The sequence below is a fragment of the Phocoena phocoena genome, chromosome 1, assembly GCF_963924675.1.
Source record: "Phocoena phocoena chromosome 1, mPhoPho1.1, whole genome shotgun sequence".
NCBI classification, from domain to species: Eukaryota; Metazoa; Chordata; class Mammalia; order Artiodactyla; family Phocoenidae; genus Phocoena; species Phocoena phocoena.
This window is the reverse complement of record NC_089219.1, coordinates 88,547,863-88,566,313: the sequence shown is the minus strand read 5'-3', so window position 1 is coordinate 88,566,313 and position 18,451 is coordinate 88,547,863. Positions and strand designations below refer to the sequence as shown.

The 18,451-nt window shown below is 35.1% G+C and overlaps 1 protein-coding gene across 1 annotated transcript; it reads right to left on the bottom strand.

The window, feature by feature from the left end:
• Positions 1-259: 259 nt before the first annotated feature.
• On the bottom strand, positions 260-17,104 carry SLC35A3 (solute carrier family 35 member A3). The gene is made up of 7 exons (XM_065878251.1): positions 16,918-17,104; positions 14,173-14,327; positions 13,973-14,095; positions 11,836-12,007; positions 7,728-7,846; positions 5,776-5,909; positions 260-350 (listed from the first exon to the last, which is right to left on the bottom strand). The coding sequence occupies exons 1-7, from the start codon at positions 17,102-17,104 to the stop codon at positions 260-262; spliced, it is 981 nt and encodes a 326-aa protein (XP_065734323.1).
• Positions 17,105-18,451: the final 1,347 nt, after the last annotated feature.

Below are 18,451 nucleotides of genomic sequence, written 5' to 3'. Positions count from 1 at the left end.
TCAGATTTCAAGTTTCCTCCAATAATTATTCTAATCCCTGGAAATACTTTCAAGTTTTGATTTCTTGATGCAATAGGCATTTTGTTACATATACATATATTTTATCCTTAAACGTTCATATTTTCAAACCATTTGAACATTATGATCAGATTCAGCATGATGATTTTTTTCTTAGAATCTGTAGAAGTCCTCTGTGCAGGATTAATGTTGAGATTCCTAGTGCACCATTGTGAAAAACCAGATAAAGACAGTATTACCACTATGCTTTAGTGGGATTTCCTGCAGGTTTAGGATCATAACCATATAGGAAAGTAGCTGTTATTACAAGGATGGCTCCAAGGAAAAAGACACTAAATAGATGAAGAAGAAATGAAAAAGAGAAAATCAGATTAAAAACAAAACAAGTTATATTTCTTTACTATAAAAACAAATATAATTTGGGACAAAATGTTCCAGTAACATGGCTAACAAATACTGAGTACTTACTACATTCCAGATATTTAGCTAAGTGTTTTACATGCATTATCTCATTTAGTTCTCACAACAACCTTATAAGGAAGGACTAGCACTGTCCTCATTTGTTTATATATGAGGAAACAGGTTTAGAGAATTTAAATAATTTGCTTAAAGTCCCACAGCTTGAAGTGGGAGATAGAATTCAAACTCAGGTATGTTTAACTCTAGAGCCAAGCCTGCACTTTCATCCACTGTGCTATACTGTAGTCTCCCAAAGCAAAGATGTATAAAAGGTTGTATTTCATCTTTTTTCAAAACCATTTTTTAAAATCGAAGTATAGTTAATTTGCAATATTGTGTTAGTTTCAGGTATACAGCAAAGTTATTCAGTTATACATATATGTACATATAGTATTTCATTGTAATGTGCCTTTTGCCTATAATACATTGAATAATAAGAGATCTCGATTTTTTAAAAATTTGAATATATAAAGGGAAAACTGCATTCTTTTCAAACCACAGTAAAGTTCAGTTTAAAATACAAGGTAGTAATAAGCAAAACTCAGGATTTTTATAGGATGCTTTACAAAAGGAAATAAGACTGAATGCAGGAAGACTTGGTTTCTTCTTTAGTTTATCTATCCATATATATAATATACCTTACTATAAACAGGAAATGAATTTAAACTGGTACTGGAACTCAAACTGAATGTAAACTGGAATATCAGTCTTAACTTTTAACATGTATATTATTCAAAGTGCTGTTACAGGGACATGAATTAGTCGTGCTTTTAAAGTTTTTATTAACAGTTTGAAATCACTCCCCTGCCTCAAAAAAAAAAAAATGTTCTATAAGGGGAAAAGATCACTAATCCTTATTATGAGTTAAAGGGCCCTTCATAATATGGTCCTTCCAACCTTATCTCCCACACTCCACCCCACCCCATCTATAATTCAGCCACTCCATTTAGTGAACACAACATGCCTTTCAGGGCAGTATCCTTGTAGATGCTATTCCTCTGCCTGCAGTGTCCCTCCCAAGAAAACTGCTTATTCATAACAACTCAGGTCTTAAGTCTCCAAGACTAACTCCCTTAAGCAGAGTTACTCTATGGTAACACTTTATCACACTGTAGTAAATAATGTCTTATTTACATTCTGCTCCCCTGCTCAACCATGTGTTCCTCATTCATCATTATATTCCTAGTACCTAGCATATATAGGGAGCTTAATCATTATCTGTTATGATAAATCTAGTGTTGACTTGATGCAGATGTGTAACTTTTCAAACGCCTTGAATACATATATACATATAAGATTAAGAGAACATAAAACTTCCTATAATGTAAATAGCTTGAAGAAAATTACTACCACAGGAATATTTGGTAACAATTTAGGCTGCATAAGCTTCTGACTGAGCACTTTCTTTGTCAATCATTATGAGTTTCTCTTAACTTTCCAGAAATCTGGAATTGCATAGAATCACATGCTCAGTTGGAAAGTTGTCTGATCCAACTTTCTACCCACCGTAGGAACCCACTGTATGATATTTCTAACAGGATCTACTAGACCAGGGGTCCCCAATCCTGGCCTGTTAGGAACCGGGCCACACAGCAGGAGGTGAGCGGCAGGCAAGTGAGCGAAGCTTCATCTGTATTTACAGCCGCTTCCCATAACCTGCATTACTGCCTGAGCTCTGCCTCTTGTCAGCATCATGGTGAGTTGTATAATTATTTCATTATATATTACAATGTAATAATAATAGAAATAAAGTGCACAATAACTGTAATGTGTTTGAATCATCCCGAAACCATCCCTCCCCGTAATGCTGTGGAAAAACTGTCTTCCACAAAACTGGTCCCTGGTGCCAAAAAAAGGTTGGGGACCGCTGTACTAGACTATCTACTGTCAGGAAACCCCTGCTTCCCAAGCCAGCTATTTTTTAGGTGGTTCTGAGAGAAATAATTTTGTTAAGGAAAAAGCTATCAGAATTTAATATTTCAAGGATTTGAGCCCCCTCTTTCTAATGGAATTGTGTATATACTTCCATTGCTGCATTGATCATAGTTATAATTTATTCTCATGCCCGTCTCTCCAGTCACTGTGATCTCCTTGAAGATAAAAAATCATATCTTATTCAGGCATTCCTGTTTTTCCAGGATCTAGTACACTGGCAGGCAGACATATAGTGGACACAATAAACTTTTGATAAAAGAATAAGCAAGCCTAAATACAAGGATGGTAATACCAATAAGCCAAATAATGAGCACAAAAAAAAATAGGAAAGGGAATACTGGTAATATATCAGTATAGATGTCTAGCAGTCAGTTGAAAATAGGGATCTAGAGTTATCTTCATAGAGAGGACAGGTAAGACATGGCAGTGGATGAGATAGATAAGAGAGTGAGTGAAGACTGACAGTTACCAAAGGAACAATCAGAAAGGCAGGTACAGGGGTCAGGGGTACTACTTCTGAGAAACCAAAAAACTTTCAGGAGGTGAAATGGGTGTAACAAAGGAAAATATATTATTATATTCACAATATAGATCATTGCATTTATTGGATAATAGAAGTTCTCCACAAAAGAAAGAATACATAAAGATGGAGGGCTTAGCTATCTATTTTAGGAAAAATAACCTGTCTTCTCCATCTGACTTGGTGTCCTATGCATATTCTCAAAACATTCATTCATTCAATAATAACAGTATCATTGTCTTTTCTCTTTTTAGCTTCATCCCAACATACGTTACATGCTCCCTCAGAAACATGGATTTACAAACACAGGTATGTAGCTTACTGAAAAACTCCTACTCTTTTGTCCCTCTGCTGGTTTACGTGATCATTTACTTGTTTTATTCCCTGCATGATTTGAAGATTTAAAGTTAACACTTTGGCCTTATTTGATGTTTTATTTTTTTTGAAAAAGGTATGCCTTTTTAAGTTACCCTAAAAATATACAAGTTCCAAACATTCTCAAATAATATTAAAGCATGTAATTTCCCCATTTAATACGTAGGGAATAAAGCATCACTAAGACATAGGTGCTAATTATTACGGTTGTCTCAACGTAAGTAATTCATTCCCGTATCAAGTTAAAAACATAAATACTTTTAAATTCATGCCTCAGAAAAATTACAGATTTCAACTCGCATGTCCCAGACCTATTGTCCAAGTTGCTAGAGAAGAACCAAACCATAAATGTTCAGTATAGAAATAGAATGAGCATATTACATTTTTCTACTACCAAATTCCACCCACAATCCTATCTCACTCTCACTAACACAAATTAATTTTACTAACTGTATTAAAATTTTAAGATCTTGAACATTCATTCAACAAACATACTGAGTATCTATTATGTGCCAAACTCCAGCCTTGCTTACTTATTATCAGATGGTGGTAAGTCTTCTGAAGACAGGAGGAAAGAATGTTGGAAGAGGGGGGTGCTTTTTCTTAGATCTCTTGATAAAGGGATATTTGAGCCAAGATCTAAGGACATGAGGGAGTATGCCATGTGAATATGTAGGGGATGCGTTTTCCAAGAAAAATAGGGCAAGTCAAAGCCCATAGCAAAGAAGTTACAATAGCAAAAAAAAAAAATTTAAAAATTTAAAAAAGGTAAACAAGAAAAAAAAAAAAAAAAGGTAAACAAGAGAAAAGTAGTATCAGGTAAGGATAGAAAGGTAGCTAAAAGCCAAAGCAAATAGGCTGTCGATGGTGACAACTTTTGAGTGACATAGGAAGCAATTAGAGGGTTTCTGAGTATGATCTGATTTACACTGAAAAGAACCATTCTGGTTACTGAATGGAGAAAATTCAGGGACACAGGTGAAGAGAAGAAGCAAGGAGACAAGTCAGGAGACTATTTCCTTAATCTAGACAATAAATGAGGGTGACTTGGATCGTGGCGGTAGCAGCAGAAGTTGTGAGAAATGGTCAGCTTCTGGAGATATTAAAAAGGAAGAATTGACAGGATTTGCTTCTGGATTAGAAAGACATGTGAGAGAATAGTAAAGAGAAGCTGACAACCTTACTTCACTAAGAAAATTTAAAATTTCCATACATTTTAACTTCCTCTTATAAAGCTATCTATATCCATAGCTATAGAGTCTGCCTTCTCTGAGGTTACTGTGGATATACTGTGTTCCTATCTAAGTCAGAAAGGATTTTGGCCTAAGCAACTGAAAGAATGAAGGTGCTGCCACTTACTAAATTGGGAACCCTGACAGAGATGGGGAATGAGTTACACATTGAAGAAAATGTCAAATAGACAATTAGATATAAAAGCCTGGAATTCAAATTTAAATTTGAGAGTTATTAGCCTATAGATGGTATTTAAAGCCGTGAGAATAGAGATCACCAAGGGAGTGAGTGCAGATAAAAGAAGTCCAAGGACAGATGAAGAGAGTACTCCCGAAGTTTAGAGAATGAGAAGATAAGGAGGGGAGTGAAGTTAGAGGAAACCATGAATGGTATCCTGGAATCCATTAAAATATAATCTCATTACTCTGGGATTACAAATTAGTAATTGTAAAAAAAATAGAACTTTATTACACTTTACTCTTCCTCACTGTCTTCTCTCTTGGCATCCATGACACTACACGATCCTGGGTCTCCTGCCTCACCCATCATTCCTTTTGCAATTCTTTTTCAGACTGTTCTTCTCCCTGCCACCACCTAATTGAATTTTCTCATGAGCCACCTTCTCTATATAAACAAACTATCCTCTTCAAGAATGCCACCTACTCTCTTGGCTTTAGCTATATAAATTCCTCATTTAAAGATGTAATTATATGACTTATTTTATGACTTTTATGACTTACTAACTTTTAAAAGTATGACTTGTAACTTTGGGGAAAAAAACCTATTCAGATCTATTGAGAAAATTCTGGCGAGCCAAATTGTATAAATTGTTTTCCAGTGTTAGATTTTCTTTCATGCATTTAGTTTGAAACCTTTTTAAAAAGATAGTTAAATGGGGGGCTTCCCTGGTGGCTCAGTGGTTGAGAGTCCGCCTGCCGATGCAGGGGACATGGGTTCGTGCCCCGGTCCAGGAAGATCCCACATGCCGCGGAGCAGCTGGGCCCGTGAGCCATGGCCGCTGGGCCTGCGCGTCCGGAGCCTGTGCTCCGCAACGGGAGAGGCCACACAGTGAGAGGCCCGCATACCAACAACAACAACAAAAAAAGTTAAATGAATCTTACTGTATTTCTTCAAAAGTTGTAATAGAACAGAATTTTTCAGATTAGATCTTATGAAGGACTCTTATTTTTCTATATACTTTTGGAGGTTTAAAGAAATAGAAAAGAATACACTACCTGGTTGGTACGAAATCTTGTAGCCAAAAATAAGATATCAGTGTTGATAATATTATGGACAGAGAGGTTGCAAATCCTTTTAAAATGTTATCCGCATACTTAATAACAGCAGCTATTACAAGGCCTCCCAGTGCCTGCAGAAGTTTTAAAAGATTATTTTAAAAAATAAACATATATAAAACTGCTTTTCAAAACAATCTCAATGAAGCTTCAGGCTTTGTCCTATAACCTAATCCCATTAAAGTCAGTGATTTTTATTAAACATCTCATAATAAATGGACTTATAGGTTTTGTTCAGTAGCCCCCTTATTTCAAAAGGTATCTGACAAAGTAACTACCAGCATAATCTGAAGTTTGTTATAATGGAGTTTGACCATATTATGAATAAAACATCTATCCTCATCCAATTTAGTAATTAAACATCACTTGTTCAGACAAATGTGGGAAAATTGGACACACTGATTAGTGAAATACTTTTACTTTTGATTAAAAATAAACTGTAACTTGAAAGTTATTTTACTAGTCTTTTAATAGCCTAACTTGGATTTCTTCCTCTAGTTTCTTCCCATTCGAATCTACCTTTCATTGCTGTCAGATTACTCTTCCTAAAGCACTTTAATCATTCTCTTTAAGAGTGAAGAACTGGGCTTCCCTGGTGGCGCAGTGGTTGAGAGTCCGCCTGCTGATGCAGGGGACACGGGTTTGTGCCCCAGTCCGGGAAGATCCCACATGCCGCCGAGCGGCTGGGCCCGTGAGCCATGGCCACTGAGCCTGCGCGTCCGGAGCCTGTGCTCCACAACGGGAGAGGACACAACAGTGAGAGGACCGCGTACCGCAAAAAAAAAAAAAAAAAAAAAAAGAGTGAAGAACTTTCTACCAAATCCCTCTCAAATTCCAAATTGTGGCTACTTAAATAACAAAGTTTTACCATATCTCATAGTTTTGTTTTCTACCGAACCCTACATATCAGCTCCCAAGTCTGGGTTACCCACTTTCACTGTACCTTTTCAAACGGTAGAAGCTTTATGAGAGAAAGTCACAAATTATGCCAAGTGAGCTCACTATAAATTGATGTTTGAGTCCTGGTATTTCTTAGCAGTGTTCTCATTCCCCTATTTACTCCCTCATACCAACTGTACCAAACCTTTTAAATTTTTCTCAAGTCTTTAGCCCCTCTTAAGGAAAGAGAGCTTCCCTCCTTGATAGGATAAAAGCCATCATACATAAACTCTCCTGACTTACCCTATCTCTACCTCAAATTTTCTCTGAATTTTCACTACCCTTGTCTCCTTTTCTCCTATATTAAAAATAGAAGTATGCTTCCTGCTTTCAAAACACAATTATCCTTTGCCACCTTCACCCATCCTCCCTAAGGGACCTTGTTTCTTACAGCTTCAAATACCTCTAGAGAAAGGCTTTGTGAAGGCAGAGACTTCTATCTTCATTTTTGTATCCTCCAGAGTACTCAGTAAGTATTTTTTGAAGATGAAATTACTCAACCCTTGGAATAATTTCAAGTTATAAGCCGAGGTAATTTGATAGGAGTACTCCAATATGTAACCAAAATATAAACTATAAACTGTTACAGATTTAAATATCTAGATCTGCTTCTTGAGCCTGAAATAGCTGACCACAGACTTCCTGTAAAATGATCAAAACAGTAGAAAAATTACAAGTTATATTTGTCCTCAGCTTTCAACTTTTATTCTTAAACTTGCATTTTCGTTATGTTAAATTTAAATACCATAAAGTTCATTCATGATTCATTTTCAAATAAGTTTTCATTACAGCATTTAGATCAGTTCTATTTTAACTTCCCTGAATAAACTAGAGATAATGAGAGTACTGATAGGAGGGACCCTTCTTCCTCATATCAGTATATCATAGCTACTATGATTCTCTATATTAAAATAAAATTTATTAGCATAAATGTAAGACTTTAAATGCTTTACCTGAAGAACAACAACTATCCAGGTCAGCCAGTTATACCCCTGAAAAAATCCATTCTTTGATACCAGTTCTCCATCATAAACATATACACCCATTAATCCAAATATACTCCCAAAGAAACCTAAAATAAAAGTAAAGTCTATGTCAAACATCATTTAGTTTACCTGAAGAGATATTTTTCTATTAACATTCCAAATTTTAAACTTTTCCTTTTCAATAAAATTGGACTACTTTAAAAATTTTTTTACTTGTATAATTATATAAACTTAAGAAAAGTATACTTAGTACTATATTATGACTGTAATATAGACATGGGAATATATAAAAGAACAGAGATTACCAACTTTGGAGGACTGAAAAAATATAATATATACATTCCAGGACTAAATGGCTCTCCCATTCAAATATTTCTAAAATGCTCACTTTTGGTGTATTTCATTGTATCTTATATCTTCCTATTTGCTAGATCTAGATTTTCATATATTCACATTCATACATGCAGATATAATAGCTCAGGTATGTGGTCCAGCATTTTCCTTTATTTAGAAATTTTGGATGTACAATAATTAATAAACAAAAAATTAGAGCTAAGAAACAGTCAGCCATAGGCAACATCAGAATGTTGTTATTGAAGTCTCACTGTTAGGGAAAGTCAGCTCAGTGAGAGCCTGAAATGTGTCTTATTCACTGCTGAATCCCTTACTTCTACCACAGAGCTTATCACATGACTACTGGATCTAAGATTTCCTGGAGCAATCCTAAACTATGAATAAAGAAATGGATATGACAGGGGTCATCTCTTTGGGGCAGTCTGTAGTAAGATATGCAAAGAGTGCAGGGTAAAGCAATTTTTTATAAAGCCACAACTACTCAAAGTATTCCACAGTGAAAAAGAACTAAAAGGGATGTGAAATGTTCTTTCTAAAATTTTATTTATGCCAACTCTATTATTTTAATATGTCTAATTTAGAACATGAAAATAATACTGGTATAATACAAAATCACAAAAATAAACACTTCCAAGGGTATTATTCATTTCTTTTTTAATTATAAAAATAACACTTGATAATTACAAAAAATGTATAGAGTACAGAAGAGTACACACATGTCAGTATGTACAGATCTACTGCATTCTTTCTATCAGTTGCGTAATATTCCATCGTACGGACAATAACAGTATGAAATACACATAATGCCACATGCAACAAAATGTACTAAGTGCTTTATGTATGTTAACTCATAACAACCCTATGAGGTGGACACTTCTAGTTCATTTTACAGATGAACAAACTGAAGCAAAGAGAGGTTAAATAAACTTGCCCAAACTCATGTTGCTGGTTAGTGATGGATTCAAGATTTTAATCCAGGCAGAGTGGTTTTGAAGTCTATGATCCATTTAATCATATTGATAATTTATTTAACCAGTATTCTAAATGTTTTCTATTTTTTACAATTGTAACCAATGCTGAAATGAATAAACTTGGACATTTATCTTTGTTCTCTTGTATAAATATTTATATCTGTAGGATAAATTCTTATCCAGACATGGAATTTTTACATTAAAGCTGTAATTTATTTAAAATTTTGTTATATATTCCCAAATTGAGATCCAATAAGGTTACATCAGTCTACCAGTTGCCCCTCCATATTCGCAGGTTTTGCATCCACAGATTCAACCATCCGTGAATCAAAAATGTAAAAAAAAATTCCAGAAAGTTCCAAAAAACAAAACTTGAATTTGCCGGAACAGCAACTTATTTACAAAGCATTTACACTGTATTAGGTATTATAAATAATTTAGAGATGATTCAGTGTATATGAGAAGATTGTATAAGTTATATGCAAACACTATACACCATTTTACACAAGGGACTTGATCATCCATGGCAGTCCTGGAACCAATCCCCCACAGATACCAAGGGAAGACTGTACTCCTAGCAACCTAAGGTAACAAGAGTTCCTGCTTCTCCATTCTGTGGCTAATACTGGATCTTATCAATTAGCTAATCTTTGACCGTTGATGTTTGAAAACTTCTATACATTGTTTTGTTTTTGTAATCTCGAGTTCTATAACTTATTTATGTATCCTTTTCAAAACTTTGAGTTATTACCATTACCATTAGGTTGTGTTATGAGGTCAAACCAAAGAATAATAAATCCATGAAATACCACAGAATCGTGAATTCTGACCTTTCATTTTTATCTTAAAATCGAGAAAATTTGGGGTAACTCATACAAACCTGAATATTTCTTTCTTTTCTGATATTTGCGTATTAATGTAAATAGCTGACATAAGTGCTTAGGCACTAATAAAGCACAAGGCACTTTATTCTAAACACTTTACATGTATTATCTCATTTAATCCACATAGCAACATATGAAATAAGTACCATAATTAAGTATATTTTATAGATGAGGAAGCAGAGAGGAAGGTTAATAAGTAAGTTCTATAATGCCACACACGTGGTAGGTAATAAAATCAGGATTTGGGGCTTCCCTGGTGGCGCAGTGGTTGAGAGTCCGCCTGCTGATGCAGGGGACACGGGTTCGTGCCCCAGTCCAGGAAGATCCCACATGCCACGGAGCGGCTGAGACCGTGAGCCGTGGCCACTGAGCCTGCACATCCGGAGCCTGTGCTCCGCAACGGGAGAGGCCACAACAGTGAGAGGCCCACGATCCGCAAAAAAAAAAAAAAAAAAAATCAAGATTTGAGTGGTCAGACTACTAAACCAAGAGTTCTTAACCACTATGCTATAGATATACTCTTTCTGAAATGGTGAATGCTTTTCAAGTCTGAACTTGCCTTCTAGACAAACTGAACAAAGGGAAGCTAATTTAATTGTTTTCAAAAATATTTACCTTGAAGTTATTAAAAAAAAAACACACAATACATTTCTACAAATTTTGCAGAGAAACAAATAAATACTATGAGATAAAATGAAGGTTCAGTCTGTTTGTCATCATAATATGTGAAAACAGCTGAAAGGATGGACTTTAATCAAATTTTGAAGGTTTGTCTTAAAATACAGGCCATTAGGATTACAGACAATTCACTGTATAGGGCCTGGAAGGGCCTGTTATGACTGCTATCAGAAAACATGGTATAGCTATTAAGCTGATGTGAAGAAAAAAACAGTGGCTTCAAAGAAAAAAACAATGGTTTCAAAGATGAGCTCCAAAGTCACAGGGACAGAGGCTTAAAACAGAACATGTTGATTTGCAGTTGAGCTGCTTCTCACATGTAGCATCTTCCAAAATGAATGTGACAAGAATACTAAATTCTGAAATCTTTGTATGAGGAGTTAAATGTTACAATACTGTATACAAATAGTTTAAATATCTATTCAAAGGCAATCTCTTTTTTCTTTTAAACTATTCACCTTCAGTTAGATAAATGCTGTAGTATTTAAAAGCTAAAATGTAACAATTTGAAATAAAAAAGCATAGGAAGATTTTAAAGAGACAATTTCTTCATTTCAAACTTGCTCCATTTAAGTATCTATTTTTTCAGCTTTACTGAGGTATAATTGATAAGTAGAATTCTAAGACATTTGAAGTGTACATTGTGGTGATTTGATATACAACATGGTGACTGTAGCTGATAACACTGCATCATATAATTAAATTTACTATCTTTTTTTGTTTGTTTGTTTTACTATCTTAATCTCTTTTTCCAGGAGGAAAATATGTTATTTGCAACATCTGTGGAAAACATAGCAACCAAAGACAAAGGCTCCAAATGGTGAGGACAGAAACAGGCTTCATACATTCTTATGAGCACCGACCCAAAATTCCACATTCTTGAAAAGACATTCATTTAAAATACAGTTTGTCAAAAGGCAAAAACCCTGACAGATATTTGCATCAACAGCAACTTTTATAAAAGGTTTATTTAATTAAAGATACATAGGACTTCCTGGCAGTCCAGTGGTTAAGATGCTGTGCTCCCAATGTAGGGGGCACAGGTTCAATCCCTGGTTGAGGAACTAAGATCCTGCATGCTGTGTGGTGTGGCCAAAAAATTTTTAAGAACAACAGGAAAACACAGAAATCTTTAAACATAACAATATAATCCTTTAAAAATAATATTAGAAAACATTTAAAACTTACCAAGTTGAATGTTTCTTATCCACACTGATTGTTTGGTTTCTTTTAAGATTTTCTCAAAGTAAACCCCAGCAAAGCCACTTGAAAAACATGCTGTGAGAACTGCCATGAGGCCTACAAATTGTGAGCCAGCTGAAAGTTCCTTAGAATTAAGCTCTTGAGAATCTGAGGGCCACTGAACAAAAAGAAAAACAAAATTGAAGTTTAATTCCTATAATATTGTACAAAATACATATTTAGAGTCCACTCTTAGACCTTAAGGTAAAAATGCAGCCAATACCATCCTGGGGGATTGCAGAGAAGAGCTTTTGAAAGAAAAACTTAGAATCATTTTTTTTTTCCCATAGTGATATCACTGTTGTAATTTATAATTTCAAAAATACCCTTAAAAAAAGAACAAGTATAATAAACGCACAGATGCACAAAATAGCCTCCACAAGCAGTTCAGTTGTAGAAATTCAGAGTGTGAAGTGTTGGAGCAGCAAAAATGAGTATGGAGCTGATGTTTCATTATGGAAGGTCCATTTCATGCTAACCATTCTGAGCTTTATTCTGTAGATCAGTGTTCCTAAAACTTCACTTATTTCCCCATCATCTTCATGGTTTTTGTCAAATGTATGTTCTCCCTAAACTACTACTTGATATTTTAATTTAAAATACCTCACTTTTTTTTCTTTTTTTTTTTAAAGAAGATGTTGGGGGTAGGAGTTTAGTAATTTATTTATTTATTTATGGCTGTGTTGGGTCTTCGTCTCTGTGTGAGGGCTTTCTCTAGTTGTGGCAAGCGGGGGCCACTCTTCATGGCGGTGCGCGGGCCTCTCACTATCGCGGCCTCTCTTATTGCAGAGCACAGGCTCCAGATGCGCAGGCTCAGTAGTTGTGGCTCACGGGCCTAGTTGCTCCACGGCATGTGGGATCCTCCCAGACCAGGGCTCGAACCCATGTCCCCTGCATTAGCAGGCAGATTCTCAACCACTGCTCCACCAGGGAAGCCCTAAAATACCTCACTTTTAAAAACTGAATACCGACTTTACCTTACCTTAAGCAGAATCTATGAAAATATGGGTTTGATATGCCAATTATATTTTTCTAATAACCACTTAAATAACTATTAGAAATATTTATTCAAAATATACATACCACACTCTGAGGAAAGTGATTTTAGGGGAGGGGGGCTTTGGACGGCAGTAGATTGACATGATTGGATTTCTTTTAGATAGACCACAGTGGTGACTAAGTGGAGGCTGAATTATAAGACAGAAGTTAAAAAAAAAAATCAATTAGGAGGCAAAAGATTACTTGAGACACAAAGAAGGCTTGAAATGTGGAAGTGTTAGAGATAGACAAGGACAAAATCAAGAAGTATTAGAAAGCAGAATCAGAAAGTCTTAGTGATTGACTGGATGTACAGGCTAAAGGAAGAGTCTAGGACAACTCTCAGGCTAAGTAAATCATGACTGGAAAAAACAGAAATAAAGAACAGGTTTGGTGGGGAAAAGGTAAAGTGCAGCTTTGGATACACTGAGTTTATAAGGCCTATTGAACAACCAAACAAAGATGTCCAATGTGCTTTTAGATATATAAATCTGAAACTAGAGGTGATAACCAGAGCTGATGACACAGACCAAGAAGCTATCAGCATATGTGTTAATAAAAACCTTCAGAAAGAATGAAATCTCCAAAAATAAGGAAATAATTTAAGAGAAATAACAAGCCTATCAACAACACAATATCTAATGGGAATATCAAGAAAGAGGACCCCAGGAAGGAAACCAGTAAGGAATCATTAGAAAGATGTGAAAAGAACCAGGAGCGAGTGGTATCAGGGAAGCTGAGAGACAATAGGAAGGGAGTGGTTGATCTCAATGTCCAGATACTCAGTAAAAAACAGCTTTGTTTTACATACAGTGTCTTATTTCCCTAAATAGACTGTTCATTTCTTTACGTCGGATAACTTGATTCTACTTCTTTGTGTCATTTACAGTCCCAATGTAGTATCTTGCTCAAAGGAAGCCCTCAAAAAATGTCAGTTGTAAGAATAAGCATTAATTTTCTTCAACAAATAACAGAACCATATTTTCCAAAATGAGGTTCTGAAATTGTGATAAAAGTAAAAGTTATACTTATCTTGAATAGTTACCTGTACAAAAGCAACTCCTGTCATCAAAATTACTAGGGAGAGCCACTGGTACACACCTAATTTTTTACTAAGCATCGACACAGAAAACAATGCAGTCGTAAGAATTTTCAACTGATATGTGACCTGAAAAAGAAAACAGCTAATATTATTGTTTGTTTCTTTCTTTCTTAGAAACACTACTAGAAATGTATTTTAAATACCTGATAAGTAGCTGCATCTAGATTTGACAGTGCCACATAGAGTAAATTATTCTGAAGAGTATATATCCCTGATGGAATAGCAAGTTTAAGTGTTTCCATAGGTTTATTAAGAATTTCATCATGTAGTATTCGATTCAGTGCTCTTAGACTACATTCTAGAAAAAACATGAAATGGACAAAATCAATAATTAAGTAACTCCAAATAAGTTACATACTCTCCCTGAAGTCCTCAGTTTTTTCACCTGTAAAAAATGGACATTTGGCTACATGTTAAGATCCTTTTAGGTCTAAAATATACAGACGTACCTCAGAGATATTGCAGGTTCATTTCCAGACCACTGCCATAAAATGAGTATCAAAATAAAGTGAGTCACAAGAATTTTTTTTGGTTTCTCAGTGCATATAAAAGTTATATTTACCCTTTACTGTAGTCTGTTAACTGGGCAATAAGATTATGTCTAAAAAAATAATGTGCATACCTTAATTAAAAAATACTTTAGGGCTTCCCTGGTAGTGCAGTGGTTGAGAGTCCGCCTGCCGATGCAGGGGACGTGGGTTCATGCCCCGGTCTAGGAAGATCCCACATGTCGCGGAGCAGCTGGGCCCGTGAGCCATGGCCGCTGAGCCTGTGTGTCCGGAGCCTGTGCTCCGCAACGGGAGAGGCCACAACAGTGAGAGGCCCACATACCGCAAAAAAAAAACCAAAACTTTATTGCTAAAAAAATACCATCATCTGACAACGGAGGGTTGCCACAAATCTTATATTTGTAAAACACACAATATCTGCAGTAAAATAAGGTATACCTTTAATGATGCTAATATTTCAAATATTAAATATTATAAGGTAGCATATTAAAAGAGCATTATCTTTATATATACATATATCTTTCATTGGGAAATAAATCAAATTGATTATATATACACATATGTATTTATGAGAACCAAAACCTCAAAGTATTAATTTGTCAACCAAGTATTCTTACTTTATCATAGCAATATTATAATACTGATACCTTGTATTTTATAATGTATTTTATCATCAGCCATTAATGCCAATTAATAATTATGAAGACTTTAATCATAAAAAGAAGGATATCAGGAGGTGGGTTTGCCTCAAACAACAGAAAACCCAACCAACAGTGGCTCAAACCCGTAGGGATTTGTCTCACATGTCATGAGTCCAGGTCAAAAGCTGCTACAGCAGCTCCGTGATGACATCAGGGACCTAGCTCTCTCTGTATATATATTGGCTTTTTATTTTCATGCTTTTCATGTATTGTCTACGTGATTTGTTGCAACAGATTGCCAACTGACTGATGCATCTCTGGTTCTTCTTTCCGGAAGGAAAAAAGAGGAGGAGGAAACAGTGGGCTAGCAGGCATCTTCTTCCCGCTCACTGACCAAGACTGTATGTTGCTTAACTACTCCCTGCTGCAAGGGAGCTGGAAAATCAATTCTTTTCTTTTATATTCTCCACATTAGATATAAGAAAGTGAGAAAGGAGTTAAAAATGGACTCTGAGCTAGCCAACCCACAGTATCAATCACAAAAAAATGTCCAAAGAACTTTAAGAGATATATAAACCCCCAAAGGGAGAAATTCTAAAGAACCCTACCACCTTACCAACAATACACTTCACAGATGATTTTCTCTCGCAACATAAAACTTGCAAACTTTATGAAAACTGTTTTAAAATGAAAATACCTTTTTAAAAATTAATTTTTATTGCAGTTTAGTTGAGTAACAATGTTGTGTTAGTTTCCAAAATGAAAATAACTAAAGAATGCTACTTGATATTCAGCCTTTCCTGACTAAAATAATGGTAAAAAAAATTATGTAAGTAAAACAAAAGTTACCTAAAGATTATTTTAGTTTTAGCAGAAAAAATATAAAATATAAGCTCATCTTTAAAATTAAATTTTTAAATAATTAATGCTGTCACATATTTTTCTCATTAGCAGTATGAGGGTAGTGGAATTGAGTCTTGTGGCTTTAATCTAATTTCTCTGATTGCTAGAGAGGTTGAACATCTTTTTATACATTGATTGGCCACCCAGGTTTTCTCTTCTGTGAGTTGCCTATTTATATCTTTTGTCCCTTTTTTTGTTGAGTTTCTTATCTTTTTCTTATTGAGTTGTGGGAGTTCTTTGTACATTCTGGATATTAATTATTAGTGATTACCTGTGATGTAAATATCTTCTCTCAATCTGTTGCTTGTCTTCTCATTTGGTTTGATATATAAAAACATGAAAAAGTCTGTTTTTCATTTTAATGTACCCCCAAATAATCTAACCACATGGAGCCCTAACTACTGGACCACCAGGGAATTCCCTCAATAAAGATTTTTTTTTAAAAAAAACTATATCAAATTAGTCACTGCTGGACTAAGCATGTAGCAAATAAAATTAAAAAGCCTTGACTTTAGTAAAAAATTATTACTCCTCTAAATTACTTATTCTCAAATTATTATTAATGCAAGAAACTTTGTTTCATATTTACAGCATTAACCAGAGGACATGAATCATAACAGATAAGAATAAAATACCTTTATTACTAGACTAAAACCATCTTAATAAAATGAAAATTGAAATGTTCATCAATAATGCAAGTGTTCAAATGTGTAGTTACCTATATATATGTCATATATATAGGTACCTATACATATATACTATATATATATCACATGTGAATAACTCCAAAATAATTAAATAAATTGCAATGACTTAAAAAACCTAAGATACCTACTGCTGTCTTTGTAGACTAATAAAATGCAGGCCATTATCTTCAAAAGTTCAGCAACAACCACGGCTGTAGATGACAGATAACGAGGCCCCTCCTCTTTTAAAGTCCTAGAATAACGCATCGTTAGAACCAGACTGGTAGTCTGAAAGACCAAAATTCCCAAGGAAAGGTATTTTAGGTTGGCTGACATTGTTTTATCTTCATTTGCCTGAAAAACAAAATACACAGGGCAAATAAATAGAAAATACAGAAATTATAAATATTTTAAAAACCATTTAAAAAAAAAAAGAAAAAACAGTAAGAGATGTCTGGTTCCAAACAAGATAAAGTGCATTCCATCCTATTCTTCCTGCTAATTACAACTATAAACCTTGGACCAAAGACAAAGCAACTACAAGGAGACTCTTGTAGAAAAGAGACTGGCTAGAGACTGCAGATCTTGAGTGATTAAAAAATCTTGAGATTTTTTGCCATTCATGTATCTCACCCTGGGTGTGACAGCAGTTTACAACCTGGAACCACCAACAGGTGTAGGTCAACAACAAAAAAGCCGTAAGAAAAAACCCACTGTCTCCAACCAAAGGACTGGGAAGACAGCAGCCCCGAAGGAGGCAACCCTCCCAAATGGGTGCTGTATAATCTATGGGGCAGAGCCTTGCTGACCATCCCAACCCTGCAAAAATGACAACAGAGGTGGTGGCCCTCCCATCCCCCACCACGATGCAGCCACAAAGACTATGGGGGCAGAGCCCTGCCAACCATTCCTGCCCTACATAAGGTGAATGTCAGCGGAGACGCAGCACCATTCCTCCCTCTCCAGTGGCTGCCTACTAATATAGACGATTTAAGTAGGAACCAAGGTCTCATAACACTCAAAATGTCCAGGATACAATCCAAAATGAGTATACTCATCATTCCAAAAGACAGCGAAAAAAATCTCAACTAGGATGAATAAGGACAAATCAACAGACAACAACAACATATAGTTGATACAGATGTTGGAATTATCAGACAAGAATTTTAGAGAAGTTACTACAAAAATGCACCAACCAACAGGCAATTATAAACATTCTTTAAATAATTTTAGACTTACATAGTTGAAAAAAATAGAACAGGAGTTCTCATGTACCCTCCACCTGGCTTCCCCCAGTAATAAAACTAGCAAAGTTTCTGTATTTTTCCTAAAGCAATTTAATATTAACTCTAAGAGACTCACTTTAAATATGAAGATACAAATATGTTAAAAAGTAGAAGGATGGAAAATGATAAAAGCCATGAGGAAAATAACTATGAGAAAGTTGGAGGGGTTAGATTAATATCAGGCGAAACAGATTACATAAGAATTATTTTTAGAATTAAAGGACACTTTGTAATGATAAAAGAATCAACACATCAGGAAGATCTAACCATTATAAATGTATATGTGCTAATAACATAGCTTCAAAATACATAAAGCAAAAACTGACAGAACTAAAAAGAAAAACGGGTAAATCCAGTCAGAATGTGAGATTTTAACCCACCTTTCCCAGTAATTCAT

Bases quoted from the DNA above. Each gene is read 5' to 3' on its own strand.
- SLC35A3 (XM_065878251.1), bottom strand. From the start codon at position 17,104: ATGTCAGCCAACCTAAAATACCTTTCCTTGGGAATTTTGGTCTTTCAG. The intron at 5,910-7,727 runs GTAAAGCATTTA...AAACTTCTGCAG, and splicing joins GGATAGTTGTTGTTCTTCAG to GCACTGGGAGGCCTTGTAAT. The intron at 351-5,775 runs GTAGTGTATTCT...TCATCTATTTAG, and splicing joins CAAGATTTCGTACCAACCAG to TGTCTTTTTCCTTGGAGCCA.